The 20,000-nt window shown below is 44.0% G+C and overlaps 1 protein-coding gene across 2 annotated transcripts in view; it reads right to left on the bottom strand.

The window, feature by feature from the left end:
- Positions 1–8,296: 8,296 nt before the first annotated feature.
- Positions 8,297–20,000, bottom strand: part of PDGFA (platelet derived growth factor subunit A) — a 61,694-nt gene continuing 49,990 nt past the window's right edge. The window contains exons 5-7 of one of the 2 annotated variants that reach the window (XM_087728507.1): positions 12,699–12,825; positions 10,711–10,782; positions 8,297–8,468 (exon numbers count right to left, since the gene is read on the bottom strand). In XM_087728507.1, coding sequence (XP_087584633.1) covers positions 10,715–10,782; positions 12,699–12,825 — 195 coding nt within the window. In that variant the 3' untranslated portion in view covers positions 8,297–8,468; positions 10,711–10,714. The remainder of the gene's footprint in view (positions 8,469–10,710; positions 10,783–12,698; positions 12,826–20,000) is intronic. The other variant, XM_087728508.1, reaches the window with a different exon arrangement.

Below are 20,000 nucleotides of genomic sequence, written 5' to 3'. Positions count from 1 at the left end.
GCATCCCAATGAGAAAGCCAAATGCTGCCCATCCCAATTTTTTTTTTGGGGGGGGGGGGTTGAGGGCAAGAGGGCAAGAGAAGGAGGAAAGGCTCCCAGGCAACGATCCTCACTGTGAGAATCTCTCTATCGCCGAACGCACGAATCCCTTCAATCCCCTGAGCATTGCGTGAAATTATCAAGAAGCGCGGAGCTGGCCAAAATTTGTAGAATGCATCGTAATATGAAACCTCCGGGCCTGGCCCAGCCGTGCTCCTGGGAACTGAATTCTTATTTCACACAAACCATGCCAGATGCACAAGGATAGACATTCGTTCCAGCCCGGAAAAACCAATCAAAGCAATAGGCAAGATTGGTCTCCTGGCTAATTGGACGAAAGGACCGATAACAAAAAGTCTCCAGTTTATTTTATCGAGGAAATTGTCCTTGAGCTAAAGAGGGCATAGGTTTCGTTCCATTCAGTGTTTTGAGTTGGGTTCTTCGCAGGGGTGAAATCTAGTAGGTTCTGACAGGTTCTGGAGAACCGGTAGCGGAAATTTTGAGTAGTTCGGAGAACCGGTAGTGGAAATTTTGAATCGTTCGGACAACCAGCAAATGCCACCTCTGGCTGGCCCCAGATTGGGGAGGGAATGGAGATTTTGCAGTATCCTTCCCCTGGAGTGGGGTGGGAATGGAGATTTTGCAGTATCCTTCCCCTGGAGTGGGGAGGGAGTGGAGATTTTGCAGTATCCTTCCCCTGGAGTGTGGTGGGAGTGGAGATTTTGCAGTATCCTTCCCCTGGAGTGGGGAGGGAGTGGAGATTTTGCAGTATCCTTCTCCTGGAGTGTGGTGGGAGTGGAGATTTTGCAGTATCCTTCCCCTGGAGTGGGGAGGGAGTGGAGATTTTGCAGTATCCTTCCCCCGGAGTGGGGAGGGAATGGAGATTTTGCAGTATCCTTCCCCTGGAGTGGGGAGGGAGTGGAGATTTTGCAGTATCCTTCTCCTGGAGTGTGGTGGGAGTGGAGATTTTGCAGTATCCTTCCCCTGGAGTGGGGAGGGAGTGGAGATTTTGCAGTATCCTTCCCCTGGAGTGGGGAGGGAATGGAGATTTTGCAGTATCCTTCCCCCGGAGTGGGGAGGGAATGGAGATTTTGCAGTATCCTTCCCCTGGAGTGGGGAGGGAATGGAGATTTTGCAGTATCCTTCCCCCGGAGTGGGGAGGGAATGGAGATTTTGCAGTATCCTTCCCCTGGAGTGGGGAGGGAGTGGAGATTTTGCAGTATCCTTCCCCTGGAGTGGGGTGGGAATGGAGATTTTGCAGTATCCTTCCCCTGGAATGGGGAGGGAATGGAGATTTTGCAGTATCCTTCCCCTGGAGTGGGGTGGGAATGGAGATTTTGCAGTATCCTTCCCCTGGAATGGGGAGGGAATGGAGATTTTGCAGTATCCTTCCCCTGGAGTGGGGTGGGAATGGAGATTTTGCAGTATCCTTCCCCTGGAATGGGGAGGGAATGGAGATTTTGCAGTATCCTTCCCCTGGAGTGGGGTGGGAATGGGGATTTTGCAATATCCTTTCCCTGGAGTGTGGTGGGAGTGGAGATTTTGCAGTATCCTTCCCCTGCCACTCCCACCAAGCCACTCCCACCAAGCCACACACACACCCAAGAACTGGTAGTAAACAAATTTGAATTTCACCACTGGTTCTTCAGCTAAAAAGCTACCCTGGTTTTTCTTGGGGGAGGTAAGGGGGCAGCCAAAGGTGCCTTATGTAGAACCAGAGTTTCTCAACCTTGATAGCTTTAAGATGTGTGTCCCAAGGCGTTTTCCCAATAGGTGACTGGACTTCCTTGTTTTTATTCCTTTGGTAATGTTTCCCTTCTCATCCAAGAAGCTTCTTCAGAAATTCAAAGGGAAAAAAAACCCCAAGGAATTCCAGGCCCAACATTGGGACAATCCTGACCTGGATGATTGAGGATCTCCATAGACATTTAAGATGTGTGGACTTCAACTCCCAGAATTAGAACATTTGGAATAACAGAGTTGGAAGGGACCTTGGAGGTCTTCTAGTCCAACCCCCTGCCTAGGCAGGAAACCCTACGCCACTTCAGACAAATGTTTCTCCAACATCTTCTTTGAAACCTCCAGTGTTGGGGCATTCACAACTTCTGGAGGCAACTTCTGTTCCATTGATTCATCGTTCTCACTGTCAGGAAATTTCTCCTTAGTTCTTAATTGCTTCTCTCCTTGATTAGTTTACACCCATTGCTTCTTGTCCTGCCCTCAGGTGCTTTGGAGAATAGCTTGACTCCCCCTTCTTTGGGGCAGCCCCTAAGATATCGAGACACTGCTATCATGTCTCCCCTGGTCCTTCTTTTCATGAAACTAAACATCCCCAGTTCTTGCAACCGTTCTTCATATTGTCCAGCCAGATTTGTAATTGATCTGAGGCAGTGAAAAGTTGTTATATGGATTTACCTAGATTTTCCCATTGGTTATTTTTTACAATTAGACAGTTCTGAATGAATCACTGGTGTTCAGTAATCCTCTCTAACGAGAGATTAGAGGATGCTTTCCTTTCTCCCTCCTTCCCTTCTTTCTTCCTTCTTTCCTTCTCCCCTTCCTTCTTTCTCCCCTTCCTTCCTTTCTTCCTTCCCCTCTCTCTAACCAATGGACTTTACTACTATAAAATTATGGGCAATCTCGATCTGATTTCCACTTGAGAGAAATTGGTAACTTTCTTAAACCTTTGGCCTCCTGTGTGTTTTTTTTTTAATGAATGAATGCATGGCATGTTAAGATTTTGTTTTGTTATGTTTCAAGGGCAGCGAAATCAACTTCAAAGCAACATCGCCATTTCATCCATAAATATATAAATTCATCTTTATACAATTTTCCCTTGTTCCCATCGAGCATACAGAACACCGAGAGTTACACTCAGAGGAAAACACCCACAGATATTTTCCTCTCTCAATACTTCCAGATTTTGAATGAATGGGACTTTGAAGTCGAAGCCATCATCAAAAGGAAAACGTCCTTTTCATTCCCCTTACTTTAATAAAACGTGAGTTTGTTTGATCGATTTTAACACTGAGAGAGGGGGAAAAAATAACAACCGAAACCAGCAACTCAATCCACTGTTGAACAAGGATAAAATCAAGGTAACGTCAGTCATAAAAACACATCCACATCTGAACACACAAATTGGAAACAGAAACATTATCTGCAGTACAGTTCCCTCCATCCAGACATACCGTGTTTCCCCAAAAATAAGACAGGGTCTTATTTTCTTTTGACACCCGAAATGAGTACTTGGCCTTATTTCCAGGGAGGTCTTATTATTTTTGAGGTTCGCTTGTTTGTTTATTGGATTTATATGCCGCCCGTCTCCCAAGGACTCAGGGCGGCGTACAACATGAAAAAAGACACATATTACAAAAGTTTAAAAAAATTAGATAGAGTATCCAAAAAACAAACCCAATTAAGATTAACAATAACATTTAAAATTCGATTAAAATTAACAATAATCAATAATTTATTTTGTTTTGTTCAGGCCAGGCTGGCTTGCTGGAAAAGCCAACTTTTTAGGGGACGTCGGAAGGACCGGAGGTCGGGGATTATACGAAGCTCCGGGGGGGCAGCTCATTCCAGAGGGAAGGCGCTCCCACAGAGAAGGCTCTCCCCTGGGGGCTGCTAGTCAACACTGTCTGGCCGACGGCATCCTGAGGAGGCCAACTCTGTGGGATTGCACTGGACGATGGGAGGCAGTAGGTGGTCTCGCAGGTATCCTGGGCCTAAGCCATGGAGCGCTTTAAAGGTCATAATTAGTACCTTGAATCGTGAAGGTGCAGGAGGTGGTGAGAGTGGTCATCTCGTGGCTGCTGCTGTATTGAAATATTTTCAGGGAGGGCTTATTTTAAGGGGATGGCTTATTTTAGCACACACACTCAAAAGTCCGATTGGGCTTAAATGTAAATGTTTGTAAATGTTTATTTCACTTGTATGCTGCCCTATTCCCGGGGGACTCAGGGCGGCGAACAAACCAAAATGAGGGGGGGGATACAAACAACAAATGAGACAAAAACAAGTTAAAAAGATAAACAACAGTCACAACAAATTCGAGTGGGGCTGGGAACTCATCAGCCCCAGGCCTGCCGAAATAGCCAGGTCTTAATAGCTTTGCGGAAAGCCTGAAGGGTGGTGAGGGTCTGGATCGCCACAGGGAGATCGTTCCAAAGGGCCGGGGCAGCCACAGAGAAGGCCCTCGCCCAAGTGGTTGACAGTCAACATTGGCTAGCGGATGGCATTCGGAGGAGGCCCAATCTGTGGGATCTAATTGGTCGTAGGGAGGTAATTGGCAGGAGGTTTATTATCCAGGGAGGTCTTATTTTGGGGGGAACAGGGTAGGTTGTGGGACATGGTGACAGTTTCTTTGGAACTGTGTTTGGCAAGATGTTGTACAACCAACACAACAATAACAAAGTTTACACAAGAGCAGGAGAGGAAGAGGAAAACACAACTCCCATGTATAGTTGCATATCTGAGTTCTCCATGGCCCCCTTCACAATAACGGAAAGGTCGGAGGTTTCTACGGGCTTCTCATTGACTATTCTAGGCAATGAGAAGGTGGCCAGCTGTGCTCTCGTAAAACAATATTATTGAGTCCTATATTTGCAGAGGAAAGTTGAACCTTGAGCTCTCTGAGCCAAAAATCAACGAGAAAGGAACTCCAAGGCCCATTGCGCTGAGCTAAGACTTGATCCCATTTCTGTCCTTTGATGGAAGGATCTCGACCAGCGATGGTGGAAAGCAGGCCAAGGAAGATCCATCCCAGAGGTGGGTTCCTACCAATTCGCACCTATTCGGTAGAACCGGTTCATCAAATCTACCGAACTGGTTAGAAGAGGTTCCATCAGTGGACCCGGAAAGCAGGACACACCTACAGAAGAGGTTCCCAAAAAATTTTGAAACCCACCATTGCCACAGAGAGAGAGAGAGAGAGAGAGAGACAGAGAGAGACAGACAGAGAGAGAGAGAGGAAGGAAGGGAGGGAGGGAGGAAGGAAGGAAGGAAGGAAGGAAGGAAGAAGAAAGAAAGAAAGAAAGAAAGAAAGAAAGAAAGAAAGAAAGAAAGAAAGAAAGAAAAAGAGTGAGAGAGAGATGAAAGAAAAAAAGAAAAAAGGGACAGAGAGACAAAAGGAAGGAAAGAGAAAAAGAGAGAGAGAGAGAAAAAAACACCTGGCCGGCAAGCCACTCCCACCAGGTCACATGGCTGGCAAGCCACTCCCACAAAGGAGGCCACACCCACAGAGTAGGTTCCAAAAAAATTTGAAACCCACCATTGCCACAGAGAGAGAGAGAGAGACAGACAGACAGACTGACTGACAGAGAGAGAGGGGGGGAAGGAAGGAAGGAAGGAAGAGAAAGAAAGAAAGAAAGAAAGAAAGAAAGAAAGAAAGAAAGAAAGAAAGAAAGAAAGAAAAAGAGTGAGAGAGAGATGAAAGAAAAAAAGAAAAAAGGGACAGAGAGACAAAAGGAAGGAAAGAGAAAGAGAGAGAGAGAGAGAGAGAGAGAGAGAGAGAGAGAGAGAGAGAGAGAGGGAGAGAGAAAACACCTGGCCGGCAAGCCACTCCCACCAGGTCACATGGCCGGCAAGCCACTCCCACAAAGGAGGCCACACCCACAGAGTAGTTTCCAAAAATTTTTGAAACCCACCACTGATCCATCCCCATCTCAAAGGCAACCAACCCTTTTCTCCTTTGGAAGTACAAGACACATGCTTAACATCTTTCTCCTTTTCCTAGTGAAAATAAATATACTTTAAATGAGATAAGCTATCACCGCTAGAAAAATAGGTCCATAAAATGCATATCCCAATCTCGTTCACTTTTTTTAATATATATATATATATATATTCTGGCTCAAGAAAAAACAAAACAGGATTTCTTGGGTATAGAAAACCATTGGTTTTAGATTAAAAAAAAAACACAAATATCACCTTTCCACACGCACACACCCAAAAAAGAAAACACTAGATTTTTTTTGAATACACATAAAGCATTTTTTTTTCTCTTTGTTTAATACCAAAAAATAAAGAATTTTATGTTTTCCAGCAAGGTTGTTCCGGGCCACAGCGATATCAATACAGTATGAGTAACAAGAAGAATTGTATACATCTCACACCACGGAAACAGATGAAATCGGCAACATGAGTTGGCTTTCCACAATCGTATTTGTGGAGGACTCAAATACGTGGTTTGGTTTGGTTTAACTTGCATATAATCTAAAGCTTGCGAACCCACACCGAGCCTTTTGTCAACGTTCTTAAAAAGGATCCTGTATCTTCAAGAAAACCAAGCGCTCCATGTCATTTGAAGACACATCTTTGTGTCCTCCAGAGAGTAAGAATTAGCATTATTCGTCCAATAATCTTCCCCACGTGATTGGGCCTTGCTCTTGAGCTATGAAATTTAAGTAAATGTGACTTTACAGTACGTGATCCCCAAACAGTCCCTTCCAGTTAACAGAATATAACAGAATAGCAGACCTTGGAGGTCATCTAATCCAGCCTCCTGCCCAAGCAGGAAACTCGATACCACTTCAATCTCTTCTTTAAAAAAAAACATCCAGTGTTGGAGCTCTCAGAACTTCTGAAGACAAGCTGCTCCACCGATTGTCCTAACTTAATTGTCCATCTTGCGTGACTATAAGATAAAGGTAAGCTCGCACGTATGTGCTAGTCATTCCCAACTCTAGGGGGCGGTGCTCATCTTTGTTTCAAAGCCAAAGAGCCAGCGCTGTCCGAAGACGTCTCCGTGGTCATGTGGCCGGCATGACTCAACTCCCGAAGGAGCACGGAACGCTGTTCCCTTCCCACCAAAGGTGGTGCCTATTTTTCTACTTGCATTTATTTATGTGCTTTCGAACTGCTAGGTTGGCAGAAGCTGGGACAAGTCACGGGAGCTCACTCCATTACGCGGCGCGAGGGATTCGAACCGCTTAACTGCCGACCTTTCGGAGCAACAAGGTTAGCGTCTTAGCCACTGAGCCACCAAGTATACTCTCCGAGAAAAGGTGGTGCCTATTTTTCTACTTGCATTTTTACGTGCTTTCAAACTGCTAGGTTGGCAGAAGCTGGGACAAGTCACGGGAGCTCACTCCATTACGCGGCGCAAGGGATTCGAACCGCTGAACTGCCGACCTTTCGGAGCGACAAGGTCAGCGTCTTGGCCACTGAGCCACCAAGTATACTCTCCGAGAAAAGATGGCGGCCATAAGACCATCCAATGAAGCCTGTTGCTAATTCTTCAGTAACTCTTTGAAGGAGAAGGAGAAGGTGAAAACCTAAACGCCTGCTTTAAATAATATATTGTGGAAAAGGAGGAGGCTGGGGAGAAAAGAAAAAGGGTAGACAAACCAAGAAACATTATAAAATTATGCATAGGTATACCATTTTTATTTTAATACATTTCATTAGTCTGCACCCCCCCCCTCCCCGCTAGGAGAAATAAAAACGCCATAGTCTTCCATGATCCCATTTCACTGCCGCTACACCAGTCTTTTATATCGGATTATTGGTAAGTGTAGTCCCAAAAAAAAGAAAAAGAAAAGAGAGAGATAATAAAATGCTAGGCAAAAGAATAAAAAGATAAGCTCAATAACTTGATGGTGTGTAAAAAAAATAACAACCCAAAAGAAAAACAAACACTTAAGGCGCCCCAGATGGATTTTTCTTTAATAGACTTTTAAATCACCGCCAAGCCAAAAAAATAAAAAATAAAAATAACCCACTCTAGATTCCGTCCTGGCATTTGATACATTCCTGCTCTTGATAGTTGTCGTTCGTGCCGTTGTCTTGTGTGTCTGTGTGTGTGGGGTGTGTGTGTTTGTGTGCGCACGCGCGCACCCGCCTCCAAACGCCATCTTGAATCCGTCCGTCACCATCTTGGCCTCAGGCACATTTCTCGAGAAAAATAAAATGGACAAGAGGGGAATAAAATAAAAGCACCATTGACAGTTTTTTTTAGGAAGTCTGCTGTCCGCATATTGTTAGTTGTTCCTCCTCCTCTTCTTCTCCTTCCATTCACGTCACCGTTTCTCTATTTCATGGATGGGGAAACGTCGTATTTTTTTTGCAGACCGCTACAATACTTCCTGCGATGTCATATTTAAACAACTATACATTTGTCCCTTGTGTTCTGGTGAAGAGTGTGTGTGTGTGTGTGTGTGTGTGTGTGTGTGTGTCTGTGTGTTTCTCTCTCCCTCCCCCCTCTTCTCTCTCTCTCTCTCTCTCTCTCTCTCTCTCTCTCTCTCTCTCTCTCTCTCTCTCTCTCTCTCTCTCTCTCTTTTTAAACCAGTTTTTCCCCCCCGGATAGGAAGATGAGTGAAGTATTTATCCAGAAAGCACCATACAGCGTTGGTTCGGGAATGTAACAGACCCTGTACATTCGAGGCCTGGAAAGAAATCTTTTCTAGCTTATTTTCACCTGACATCTGTAAAAGAAAAAGAAAGAAAGAAAGAAAAAGACGTCTGTAATTAAAGAATCATTGAATCCGATCATTACCGTATTTTCGGAGTATAAGACGCACCGGAGTATAAGATGCACCAAGGTTTTGAAGAGGCAAATAAATAAATAAAAATTGCACTCTGCAAACCTCCCCAAAATGGCCTGTTTTTTGCGAAAACGGGCCCATTTTTCTCCCCCAAAAAGGCACGAATATCCCTTAGGGGATTTGCAGAGTCCTCGGGGTGGGGGGATGAGCAAAAAAATGGCCTGTTTTTCACAAAAACGGGCCCATTTTTCATAAAAAGGGGGCATGGATAGTCTTTAGGAAATTTATAGACTGCTCCTGGGGGCTGGGAATTGAGCAAAAAATGGGCTCTTGTTTGCTCATTTCTTCCCTCCCCAGCCCCCAGGAGCTCTCTAAAAGCTTCCTACAAACTATGCACATCCATTTTGGTGAAGGGGTGGGGTTTCGGGTGGGAAAAATGCTGTATTCAGTGTATAAGACAGATTTTCAGCCTCTTTTTTGAGGGGAAAAGGTGCGTCTTATAATCCAAAAATATGGTATGTGCTGGAGATCATAAATCAGGCTAAAGACCACCAACCTCCAATATAAATACCTTCTATATCCAAGCAGGTCTCAAATCTCTAGAAAAAAAGAGATTTCTATCCATCAATTCTGGGTCTGTCACCCCTTTTTCCATGTTCCAAATATAAATATACTAGCTGGATACCTTGGCTTCACTACGAAGCCGTTGGAACAGAGTTCCTTTCAGGTGGGGAGGGGGAGTAGAACGTCTAACTCCTTAGCATTGACGCATGCTAATATATTACTGTATAAGAAATACTGATGATCTGTTGGTCATTTCAAAAAACCCTTTCTTAGTGAGCACCTAGAAGGCAAGAGGAACATGCGTGCCGAATTTCAGGTAGGTAGGCTTTACAGTTCTGATGATTTTGTGATGAGTGAGTGGTATTTGGCTTTTATATATATAGATTCCATGCTCATAAAGCTGGTAGCTTCATTCACCTGAACTGCAGATTAAAATCTGAAGACCATCATAAGGTTGGAGTTCCAGATGATGAGGCAGAGAAGGAGGGAAGTGGGATGGATTTGAAATTTTGAAGACTTCCCATCATGAAGGCTAAAATGTTCCCAGATCAGAACGTTACCTAGTACCCCACCGAGTCTTCTATGAGACAGTCAACAACTCCGATTTAAAATTACACCCATATTTTAGGGAAATGGGCCCTCATTGAGTAACACTCACAAGCGTCTCTATTTTTCGAATTAGGGATGGAGCCCTAATGGAAGATTATACCTTCCCAAGATTGTGGCTTTATTCTGTGGCATGTCAGTTTCCTACCTAGATTCTTTTAAAAGTTAGGTTACAAGAATTACTTTAAAACCTGCAGCCAGCCACAGGCCAGCAATTGAGCCACTGCAAAAAATTTCCAGCTGTTGTGGCCCGCCAGCTGCCAGAGGAGCTAGCAGCAGATTCAGACAAGGAGGAGGTTGGGGAGGAACATGGGCCAGTCCTGGAGTCTGGAAAAGGCTCGGATGAGGGCTCTGCCTCGGAGGGAGAGAGGGAGTTGGGAATAAGGCCACAGGTGGACGATGAATGGCCCCTCCCAGAGGAAATAAAAGAGGAGCGAAAGGGGAGTGGAGTTTGCAGGAGACAATTAGTTCCCTTAATTGGTTCATGACTCTCCGAGACTCCTTGCCAAGTTTTGCAGAGATTGGCCTGGCAGCTCTCCAAGCCAGATAAGGTCTGTGACTGTAAATCCTCCTTTCAAAGACTTTGCTGGATGTGAATGAGCAGAATTCACAGCCAATTAATAAAAGGGTTTTTTGTCGGGACAAGGAATTTGCTTCATGCTCTTGGGAAGCCTCGGTCAGAACACCAGCCCAAGAAAAATTGACACCCATCCGTAGAATTCCCAAGAACAACCTGATCTTTTGAAATCAACAATAATTACGTATCAGCATTGATTAGCCTCCATCATTTTTAAAGCACCAAAGGATAGCAACCTCCTGCAAACGGAGCATTTGCAGCTTTGAAGAGAAAAGATTGAGCTCAGCCCATCACATTTGATTGCTGGATCTCTCTCGGCAACAGCCAACGGCCCCAAATCTTAAATAATGATCAATTATGGGAAGAATAATCGCCCCAATTTTTTTCCCCCTATTGGTTGTGATCTGAAAGGCAGTTTCCATACATGGCTCGTACCTGGTTATGGGCTCCATTTTAAGGAGGGTTTTAACCATTTCCGTCGTTTTTTACCTTTTTTCCTACGCCTGCCTGTTGACATAATGGCAGCATTGGTATATTTAACAAATAAGCCACAACGGGCATGCATTTATGGAAGCAAAGGAGCAAAAGAAACTTTTCTCAGAGAAGAACCGTTGCAACAAATGGAAGGTTTTTACCGAATAACACATCGACCAAAACCATTTTAACAAAAGGGGCTAATGAAGTCCTTAGCTGTTTGCTTAGCGTGGAAAATCAAATTAATGTATCCTAGAAAGGACAGGATATTACCTCTCTACGGAGGTAGCTGTTGGTCTGTTCTTGCTATTAGGATTTTCCTAACCTCCAGATGGAATTTGGAGGATTCTTAGTGCCAGCATTCCATGTTCTCCTTCAAGGACCCCATCAAGCAAATCATGGTCTTCTGTGACAGGGGTCTCCAACCTTCGCAACTTTAAGCCTGGAGGACTTCAACTCCCAGAATTCCCCAGCCAGCTGGCTGGAGGATTCTGGGAGTTGAAGTCCTCCAGGCTTAAATTTGCCATGGATGCAGACTCCTGTTTTATGGGACACCACTGAGAGGACGTCAAATCCAAACCATCTCATGCCATTTTCTTCGTCTTTCCTTGAAAAAGTTTAATTTCCCCATCCCTATCGACTTTTTCCGTGCCCATTCAATTTTGCCTAAATCCTTCTCAAGGGATCCAGAATTGACCACGAGACTTACAAGCTTTAGGGAAGACATATCCACCATGCTAAGATTCATGGTGTGTAATCCTAAACACGGGTGGGATGAAATAAACCCCTGTGGCTATCTGCAGTTAATATCAGATCATCCCAGGGGTTAAGTTTAATCCCCCTGACATGCAAATAAATGAATTTAAAGTTATTTTATCTGATATATCTCCGTTGGGTTTGACTGTGGAAACCAAAGATCGGGAGTCAATTTTAATGCTTCATCAGAAACTTTGTAATGAAAGTTATAAGGCCCATGAGATATAATAATACTAGTAATTGTAACAGAACAATAAAAAGAAAGGGCAGGAGAAAGAGAAGGCAACCCACCCTCCACTGTTTTTGATATCAATCAATATATAAAAAAATAATCAAATACCAGCTCCTCCCCATCCCTCAAATCTATGGGTAACCATTATGAGAACACCAAACCCAAATTCCACATTCTTGTGCCCTAATTCCTTCATCTTTCCTTGAAAAGGATTTAATTTTCCCATCTCTATCCGCCTTTTTGGTGTCCATTTTAGTTTATCTAAATCCTTCTCAAAAGGTCCAGAATTGAGGACAAGACTTATTAGCCTATTGTGGCCCACCAGCAGAGCTGGTGGCAGACTCAGACAATGGGGTGGTGGTGGAGAAACATGGGCCAGTCCTGGAGTCTGGGGAAGGCTCTGATGAGGGCTCTGCATTGGAGGCAGAGATAGGGCCAAGGCCATCCAACATTTATCAGCTGCCTTCGGAGTTGGAAATCAGTGGAGCAGAACAGCTGGAGCTTGTTCCCAGTGTGCGCATGCGCAGAGCTGCCAGGAGAAGGGAGCAGCTAAGGAATAAGAATCGACTTGGGAGTAAAGCCACAGGTGGATGGTGAATGCCCCCTCCCATAGGAAATAAAGAGGAGAGTGGAGTTTGCAGGAGACAATTAGTTCAATTCATTAGGGTGAAGATCCTTGCTCTTGCCAAGGAATTGCTGCTACAGTGTGGTGTTCGGAAGATATCGGCCTGGCAACTCTCCAAGCCTGATAAAGGTGTGTAGTTGTGAAATCTCATGAAAGATTGTTTGCTGGGACTTTGCTGGAGGAAAAATTTAAGCAATATGAACTATCTTCCATTGTTTTGTGGTTATCACAAGCATGTTTCTCATTTCCAGACGTTTAATGCTCGAGAGACTTGGGGAATGTCAGAAAACACATCCAACACCATCCGCTTCCGTCTCTTAATCTACTCCAACATACCTGTTTCTTCTTCTCGAAAATCTGGATTGGAATTTGAAATTGTACAAGTGCATTCCATATGCTCTTCTAACTTCACCAGAACTTCCTTTAATTTGGGTTTTCTTCTAACATATTCCACTTTGGCCACCTACGGGTTGACAAAAACAACAACAATAATAAGATTCAGAGACTTGTTAGCCAAACAGCAGCCAAGAACAAGATTTGGAGGACTCATTTGGAGAAGAACTTTGTGTTTTAGTGTGTGTGTTGTTCATGATTTATAGGGTGTGTCCCTAAACTCACTGGGAAGCACACAAAATACCGTATTTTTCAGGGTGCAAGATGCACCGGAGTATAAGACGCACCAAGGTTTTGAAGAGGCAAATTAAAAAAAGGTTTTGCACTCTGCACACCTCCCAAAAATGGTCGGTTTTTCACAAAAATGGGCCCTTATTTTTCAAAAAAAGGGCATGAATAGCCTTTAGGAGGCTTGTAGAGTGCTCCTGGATGGGGGCAAAAATGAGCAAAAAACGCCCTGTTTTTTGCGAAAATTGGTCCATTTTTGTCCCCCCAAAAAGGGCATGAATAGCCTTTAGGAGCCTTGCAGAGTGATCCTGGGAACTGGGGGGGGGGCTGAAATGAGCAAAAAACTATGGTGAAGGGGGCGGCGTTTCAGGAGGAGAAAAATGCTGTATTCAGCGTATAAGACGCACCCATATTTTCAGCCTCTTTTGAGGGGGAAAGGTGCGTCTTATACTCTGAAAGATACGCTAATTAACTCTCCTTATTTGGTGCCAAACTGTTGAACTCCAAAACACTTTTCCTTTCCAAATCAGTGATAAAATAATCTGCCAGTGGAGAAACTGCTCCCAAAAAGAGAGTACGGGTGAGGTTTAAGATTCAAAGCAGGGGGGAAAAGAACCCTGGCTTCACACAGCTGTTGTGTCACCATCAATAACAAAAAAATGCTTCTTAGGTTTTGAGTGGAATTTTTCTAACTTGGAGTTGGGATCTTGTAAAGCCTCTGTTTTAAACCCCCCCCAAAAAACTCTCCCTCACCCTTCTGTTACAAAGAGCTTGTTGGCATAATGTCCTGGAAAAGGAAGGGATCATTCATCAGCCGGATATGGTCCAAGATAACTTGGCGGGCATTTATGAAGTGCGGTGGCTTTGGGCCAATGGCTGCTCAGGTTTGACTTTCTAGCTTAGCACAACTTTCGTGGTTCAAGTGAAGTTGTTTTTAAAAGTGTTCTTTGCAGCTGGAGCCTTTTGGCAGGCAAGAAACACTTGAATGTGCTTGAAAAAAGGTTTTCCTTAAAACAAAAATGGCAAAGGGACCAACATTTACTATCTTGAAATGTGGACGTGTGACAGATGGTTTACCAGCATTGGGAGGATGTATTTTGAAAAAAAATCAAAGAATTCATAACACATTAACTATTGCACAAGTCACTTGCAAATCTTTCTCTTTTTTTTTCTTTTTGGAGGAAAACTGTAAGATTTGTTTTCCTCCTTAAGACATTTCCTCCTTAGATCCGGTTTCCTAGGCACCCGGCATCCTTGAATTGATCTAAACTCACGTTTGATGTTGCAAAATACACTTTTAAGACACTTTCAGCCGACTGCTCTAGATCTTAAGGTTCAGGGTAGATAGAAAAAGATGTTTTTTTAAAAAAAAATGGGCTTTTAAAAAAATTTTAATTGTTTTTTTTCTAAATTTAAATCAGATATTTTTTAATTTAAATGGGATTTTTTAAAATCCAATTTATTTTAATAAAATGCTTTTGGAATAAAAAAAACCTATCGAAAGATAGTTTTCTATTTAAGGTACATTAATAATTGAGTTTATTCTGCATGAAATGGAGCTTAGTTGTGTAGCATGAGCTGTATATTCTAATTCTAATTCTAATAATATTGCTCAATATTTACGTAAACCCTACAATGAATCCAAAAGCTGCAAGCTGAGATAACACGCACTGCATTGATGCATTCACACAATTTCACAGCAGGGATGACAGCTGCTCTTTAAAAAATTATGATTTAAATCGAGTTGATTTAAATCAAGCCTTTTTACTAGTGATTTAAATCGTGATTGCCTTACAATAAAGACAGAGCTAGTATTCCAGGCTATTTTGAAGAGCTTACATCAATCTTGCAAATCTGAAGTCTCTTCGCCACTCAAGAAACTAGAGAGGGTTCCTTCTGCCATGTCCCCGATTCCTTCTGTGGGCTCAGCTGCCTCTTATCTAATTATTGTCCTGTCTGTCGTTCTTCCTCCTCTCAAGGCCATTCCCACACACCATTCTATTCCTTTCCATGTTTATAAATCCCGATTGAATTACACAATACCGAAGGCCAGGATGACTCCCACTCTGTTGAGGCAATATTTTTTTTCTCATAATTGGCCTGGCAGACAGAAGCTTGAGATGATTAACAAAACGGTTCCTCAAAAGACAGATTGGAGAAGTAATTAAAAGTCACCAACCCCAGCCGTCTGAAAGAGAAGCAGCTTCCCTAGAACTCAAACTGGAAGTTCATCCAGATGTGTTGCAACTGTTGAGAAACCAACTTCTCTAAGGGCATCAGGGTTTGCCCTTTTGAACCCCAGGAGACACAAAGCCCCGTCGTGGCGCAGTGGTTAGAATGCAGGACTGCAGGCGAATTCTGCCAACTGCCAGCAGTTCGATCCTGACCGGGTGAAGGTTGACTCAGCGTCCTTTTGAAGTCGGTGAAATGAGGACCTAGATTGTTGGGGGCGACATGCTGATTCTGTAAACCACTCAGAGAGGGTTGTAAAGGACTGAGAAGCAGTATATAAGTCTAAGGGCTATTGCTATTTCCAAATTGGTAATTTTGGGGTAGACGGATTTGGTTAGAATGACTGACCTGTCAGTCAAGCTGCGATGCCCGTTCACTCACTTTCTCTGTCAAGAGCCTGACGACATGAAAATAGAGAAGGAAAGGAATCCAGTGTCGCTCTGAGTCATCCAACATCAAAGGATGACTAAGTTGTCTCGTTTACAACAAAACACAAATGAAGAGCGGGGCCAACGAAGATCCAGACAGAAGCCCCAGAGATCATCAAATGCTTTCGCACCAGACAAGATAGTCTAATGCAAAATGTAACACGTTCAGTCTATCATCGCATGTTCCGTGATGCAGGCAATCCACGCGGAAGATTGCAACCCTCGAAATAAATCACGATCCAATGAGGTTGTGGGGCCGAGGTGGCGCAGTGGTTAAAGGCAGCACTGCAGGCTACTTCAGCTGACTGCAGTTCTGCAGTTCGGCTGTTCAAATCTCACCGGCTCAAGGTTGACTCAGCCTTCCATCCTTCCGAGGTGGGTAAAATGAGGACCTGGATTGTTGTTGGGGGTAATATGCTGACTCTGTAAACCGCTTAGAGAGGGCTGAAAGCCCTATGAAGCGGTATATAAGTCTAACTGCTATTGCTATTGCTATTTTTTTTCTCACAGGATGGACCAACACTCACGGAAAGCCCCTGACTGTATTCTAAATGTATTATAGGAAAACATGCCTGAACGGCGATCCAGAAAGCACAAGCATGCAAAAAGTATGCCATACGTATTTAGTCTGCAAGCACAACTTATTTTTATTTTATAGCTTGCTTATTTATTTTTGCCCAACATGCACGAGATAAGAGGTATAAGTATAAACATGGACATGAACACAGGAAATGGGTATGAATAAATGGGGACAGTAGGACAGGGACGATAAGCACGCTGGTGCGCTTATGCAGGCCCCCTTTGCATGAACACAGGAAATGGGTATGAATAAATGGGGACAGTAGGACAGGGACGATAAGCACACTTATGCACACTTATGCACGCCCCCTTTATGGACCTCTTAGGAATGGGGTGAGCTCCATGGTAGACAGTTTGAGGTTACTTTTTTCCGAGTTAAAATGTTTTATTTTCCATTTTCATTTTCATACAGTCACATATATACTGTGCATAGCCGGGGGCCATACAACATTAAACAATAATCACAGCAATTCCTCTTGTCAACAATACCCCCCAAAATAGAAACCCAATATACCTCTTCCACTCTCCATACACCTCTTTCTTCCTCCCCCCTCCAACTTTCTTTCTTCCCTCCATCATTCCCCTCTACCCTACTTCCCCTCCTCCTCTACCACTCCTCTCTCCCAGTTTGAGGTTACTTTTAACGTCCGGTTGGGACGTTAAAGTAGTAAATTTAGCAGAGGTGGCCAAAATTCTGCATATTTGAAGGACCATTCAATGAGAAATACAAGTTGGAATGGGAGAAGATGGATTGATTACATTCAAAATAAATATCGGACTAAGAAATTTCAAATGAGCCTAGGAATGAACAAGGAATGTATAGCTTATCTAAATTTAGCTTAATAAAAGGGAGTTAAAGCACAAGAGGAGTTAGGATGCTATAGTTAGTTAGCTTATGTTAGTGTATGATTGTTAAATGTTTATACCCTGTATTTTGCTCTGGGAAGTTGGGGGGAGGGAGGGTAGGAGGGGGTGAGAGTTGTGGGGTGGGTGGAAGGAGAAATATTTGTAAAATTTATTAACATTCTTCAATAAAGAAAGTTTAAGGTTGAAGCTGTGGGGGGGGGTTGAGGATGTAACAACGGAGTCAGGTAGAGCATTCCAGGCGTTGACCCCTCTATGGCTGAAGTCATATTTTCTGCAATCGAGTTGGAATGTTTACCTTGAGTTTGTATTGATTGTTTTCCCATGTATTATTGCAGTTGAAGCTGAAATAATTGACAGGTAAGGACATTGTAGCACATAATTTTATGTACTATGCTTAGACTATAGGCAGTGTAGTTTAAGTTGTCCAAGCCCAAATGTCGAGCCTGGTGGCATAAGAGATTCTATTGCGAGCAGAGGTGTGGAGGACTCTTCTCGTGAAATACCTCTGGAGGAGGGGAGGGTTACTCCCAGCATTACTTCCAGTTCGGTGCATGCAAAGATTTTGCACCAAGAAGAGCACCAAGGACCACGTAGTCCTCTTTCTCCTACCCCATCTCCTCCTCTTTCCCCTCCTCCTCCCTTCCAGCACTGATGATGTTATCTAGTTGGGTAATGAAATGTCTGCAAGAAAACAACCAAGCTCAGAGATCACTGAGAACCCCACAGCCTCCTCCTCCTCCTCCTCGTCGTCATCCTCGTCGTCATCACCCCCTCTCCCCTTGCAAATGCTATTTCCTTCTATAACTGATGATGTTACCCAGTTGGGTCGTGAAACGTCTATATAAAAAAGTACCCAATCTCAGAGAGCTGAGCCTTGTGGTTTCCTTCTTCTTGGCTCTGCAACCATTCCTGGGAGTTCACAGAATTGGAGGGCCTTTGGATGCCGAAATGTTGCCTTCTTCCCAAGAAACTAGATTTCCCCCTACTTACTAAATGAAGGACCTTTTAGAGTTGCCCTCGCCTTCTTTACAAAGATATTGTCTTGCTGGTAGACTAGAGCAGACTAATCCACAGCAGGATGGGAAGGCCAGTCAAATGAACTCAGCCATTCCGAAAGGCTGGCAGGGGTCAGAGGGCCAAAGTTTTGACATTCTGTTGGGGTTTAAATAGGCAACACAAAGGCAGAGATGCACAAAAGGAAACAGCTGAGCAGCCCAGCTTGTTTGCCTAATGCGTCTCGAGCAAGGAGGGTTAGATTACATTTTGGGGGGAAAGGAATTAACTGATGAGACGTTTGGAGAAGCCGAGGGATTTACAGCATTCGCCTGTCCTCTCAAAAAAGCAGGACCAAAGAGAGCATTGGAATCATAGGCTGGATGGGGGAAATTGTAGAGGGATCTTGTTACTCAAAGACAATTGGATAAATGGAGAGTAGTCATTAATTTAGCTACTAAGATCTTCATTGCCAAGACCTGTTTAATGTAGAACTAGGAGACCTGGATCTACATCAGATGGAGGAAGAAGAAGAGAAGGAGAAGGAGGTGGAAGAAGAGGAGGAGGAGGAAGAGGAGGAGGAAGAAGAGGAGGAAGAAGGAGGAGGAGGGGAAGAAGAAAAAAGAGGAGGAGGAGGAGGAGAAGAGGAGGAGGAGGAAGAGGAGGAGGAAGGAGGAGGAGGAAGAAGAGGAGAAGGAGAAGAAGAAGAGGAGAAGGAGGAGGAGAAGAAGAAGAGGAGAAGGAGGAGGAGAAGAAGAAGAAGAGGAGAAGGAGGAGGAGGAAGAGGAGGAAGAAGGAGGAGGAGGGGAAGAAGAAAAAAGAGGAGGAGGAGGAGGAGAAGAAGAGGAGGAGGAGGAGAAGAGGAGGAGGAGGAAGAGGAGGAGGAAGGAGGAGGAAGAAGAGAAGAAGAAGAGGAGGAGGAGGAGGAGAAGAAGAAGAAGAGGAGAAGGAGGAGGAGAAGAAGAAGAGGAGGAGGAGGAGGAAGAGGAGGAGGAAGAAGGAGGAGGGGGAAGAAGAAGAAAAAGGAGGAGGAGGAAGTGGAGGAGGAGGAGGAGGAGGAGGAGGAGGAGGAGAAGAAGAAGAAGAAGAAGAAGAAGAAGAAGAAGAAGAAGAAGAAGAAGAAGAAGAAGAAGAAGAAGAAGAAGAAGAAGAAGAAGAAGACGACTCCACCACTAGCGGGCTGTCACAAGGAAGAGGGCATGATTCATCCTCCATAGCACCCGAGGGGAGGACTAGAAGCAACATGGAAACAAGAAGGAATTTCCTACCAGGGAGAATGATTACTCAATGGAATAGCTTCCCTCCAGGAGTTGTGGATGTTCTTATCACCGAAGGTTTTCAAGAAAAGTTAGACTCCTGCCTTGGATAGGGACTTGGGCTAGAAGACCTCCAAGGTCCCCTTCACCACCATGATTCCATGATTCCATCAAACTTGGTTGCCACCATTCTCCATCATAGCTAACCCTTGGATTTGCAGTGTGATATCACGTTTAGATCCCCTATCCTTGAATTAATGCCGTTGGACGTCATTAGTTGGACCACCGTCAAAACCTACAAGCGTCTTTATTCCAGGGAAGGTTAAAATGTAAACCATCTCGCGTCCCTAGGAAGGTGAAGAGAACTTAAGGAGAGTTCTTAAGATGAATCACTTCGCCGAGCATTTATTCCGGCATTCCGGAGGAAGGCAGGGGAGAGGCTCGAAGGCCAAGCAACGAAACCGAAGAAAAACAGCTCCTAAAAATAACACCAAAAAGCCACAACCACAAATTGCCCACTTAAAATCTTAGGAGAATAAAAGCATTTCCATTCGGCTGGTCCAAGTCGTCCAAAATGAAATTAAAAAAAAAAAAAGGCGGCATTGATTTAGACAAGAGATGGCTGAGCCTATCAGTCCATGTTGGGGAGAATGGCGTGAATT

This window comes from Thamnophis sirtalis, unplaced genomic scaffold (genome assembly GCF_051295495.1).
Source record: "Thamnophis sirtalis isolate CommonGarterSnake01/CBP01778 unplaced genomic scaffold, rThaSir2_p1.2 scaffold_14, whole genome shotgun sequence".
NCBI lineage: Eukaryota > Metazoa > Chordata > Lepidosauria > Squamata > Natricidae > Thamnophis > Thamnophis sirtalis.
The sequence above is the reverse complement of the archived record's forward strand: the minus strand, read 5'-3'. Positions and strand labels throughout refer to the sequence as shown.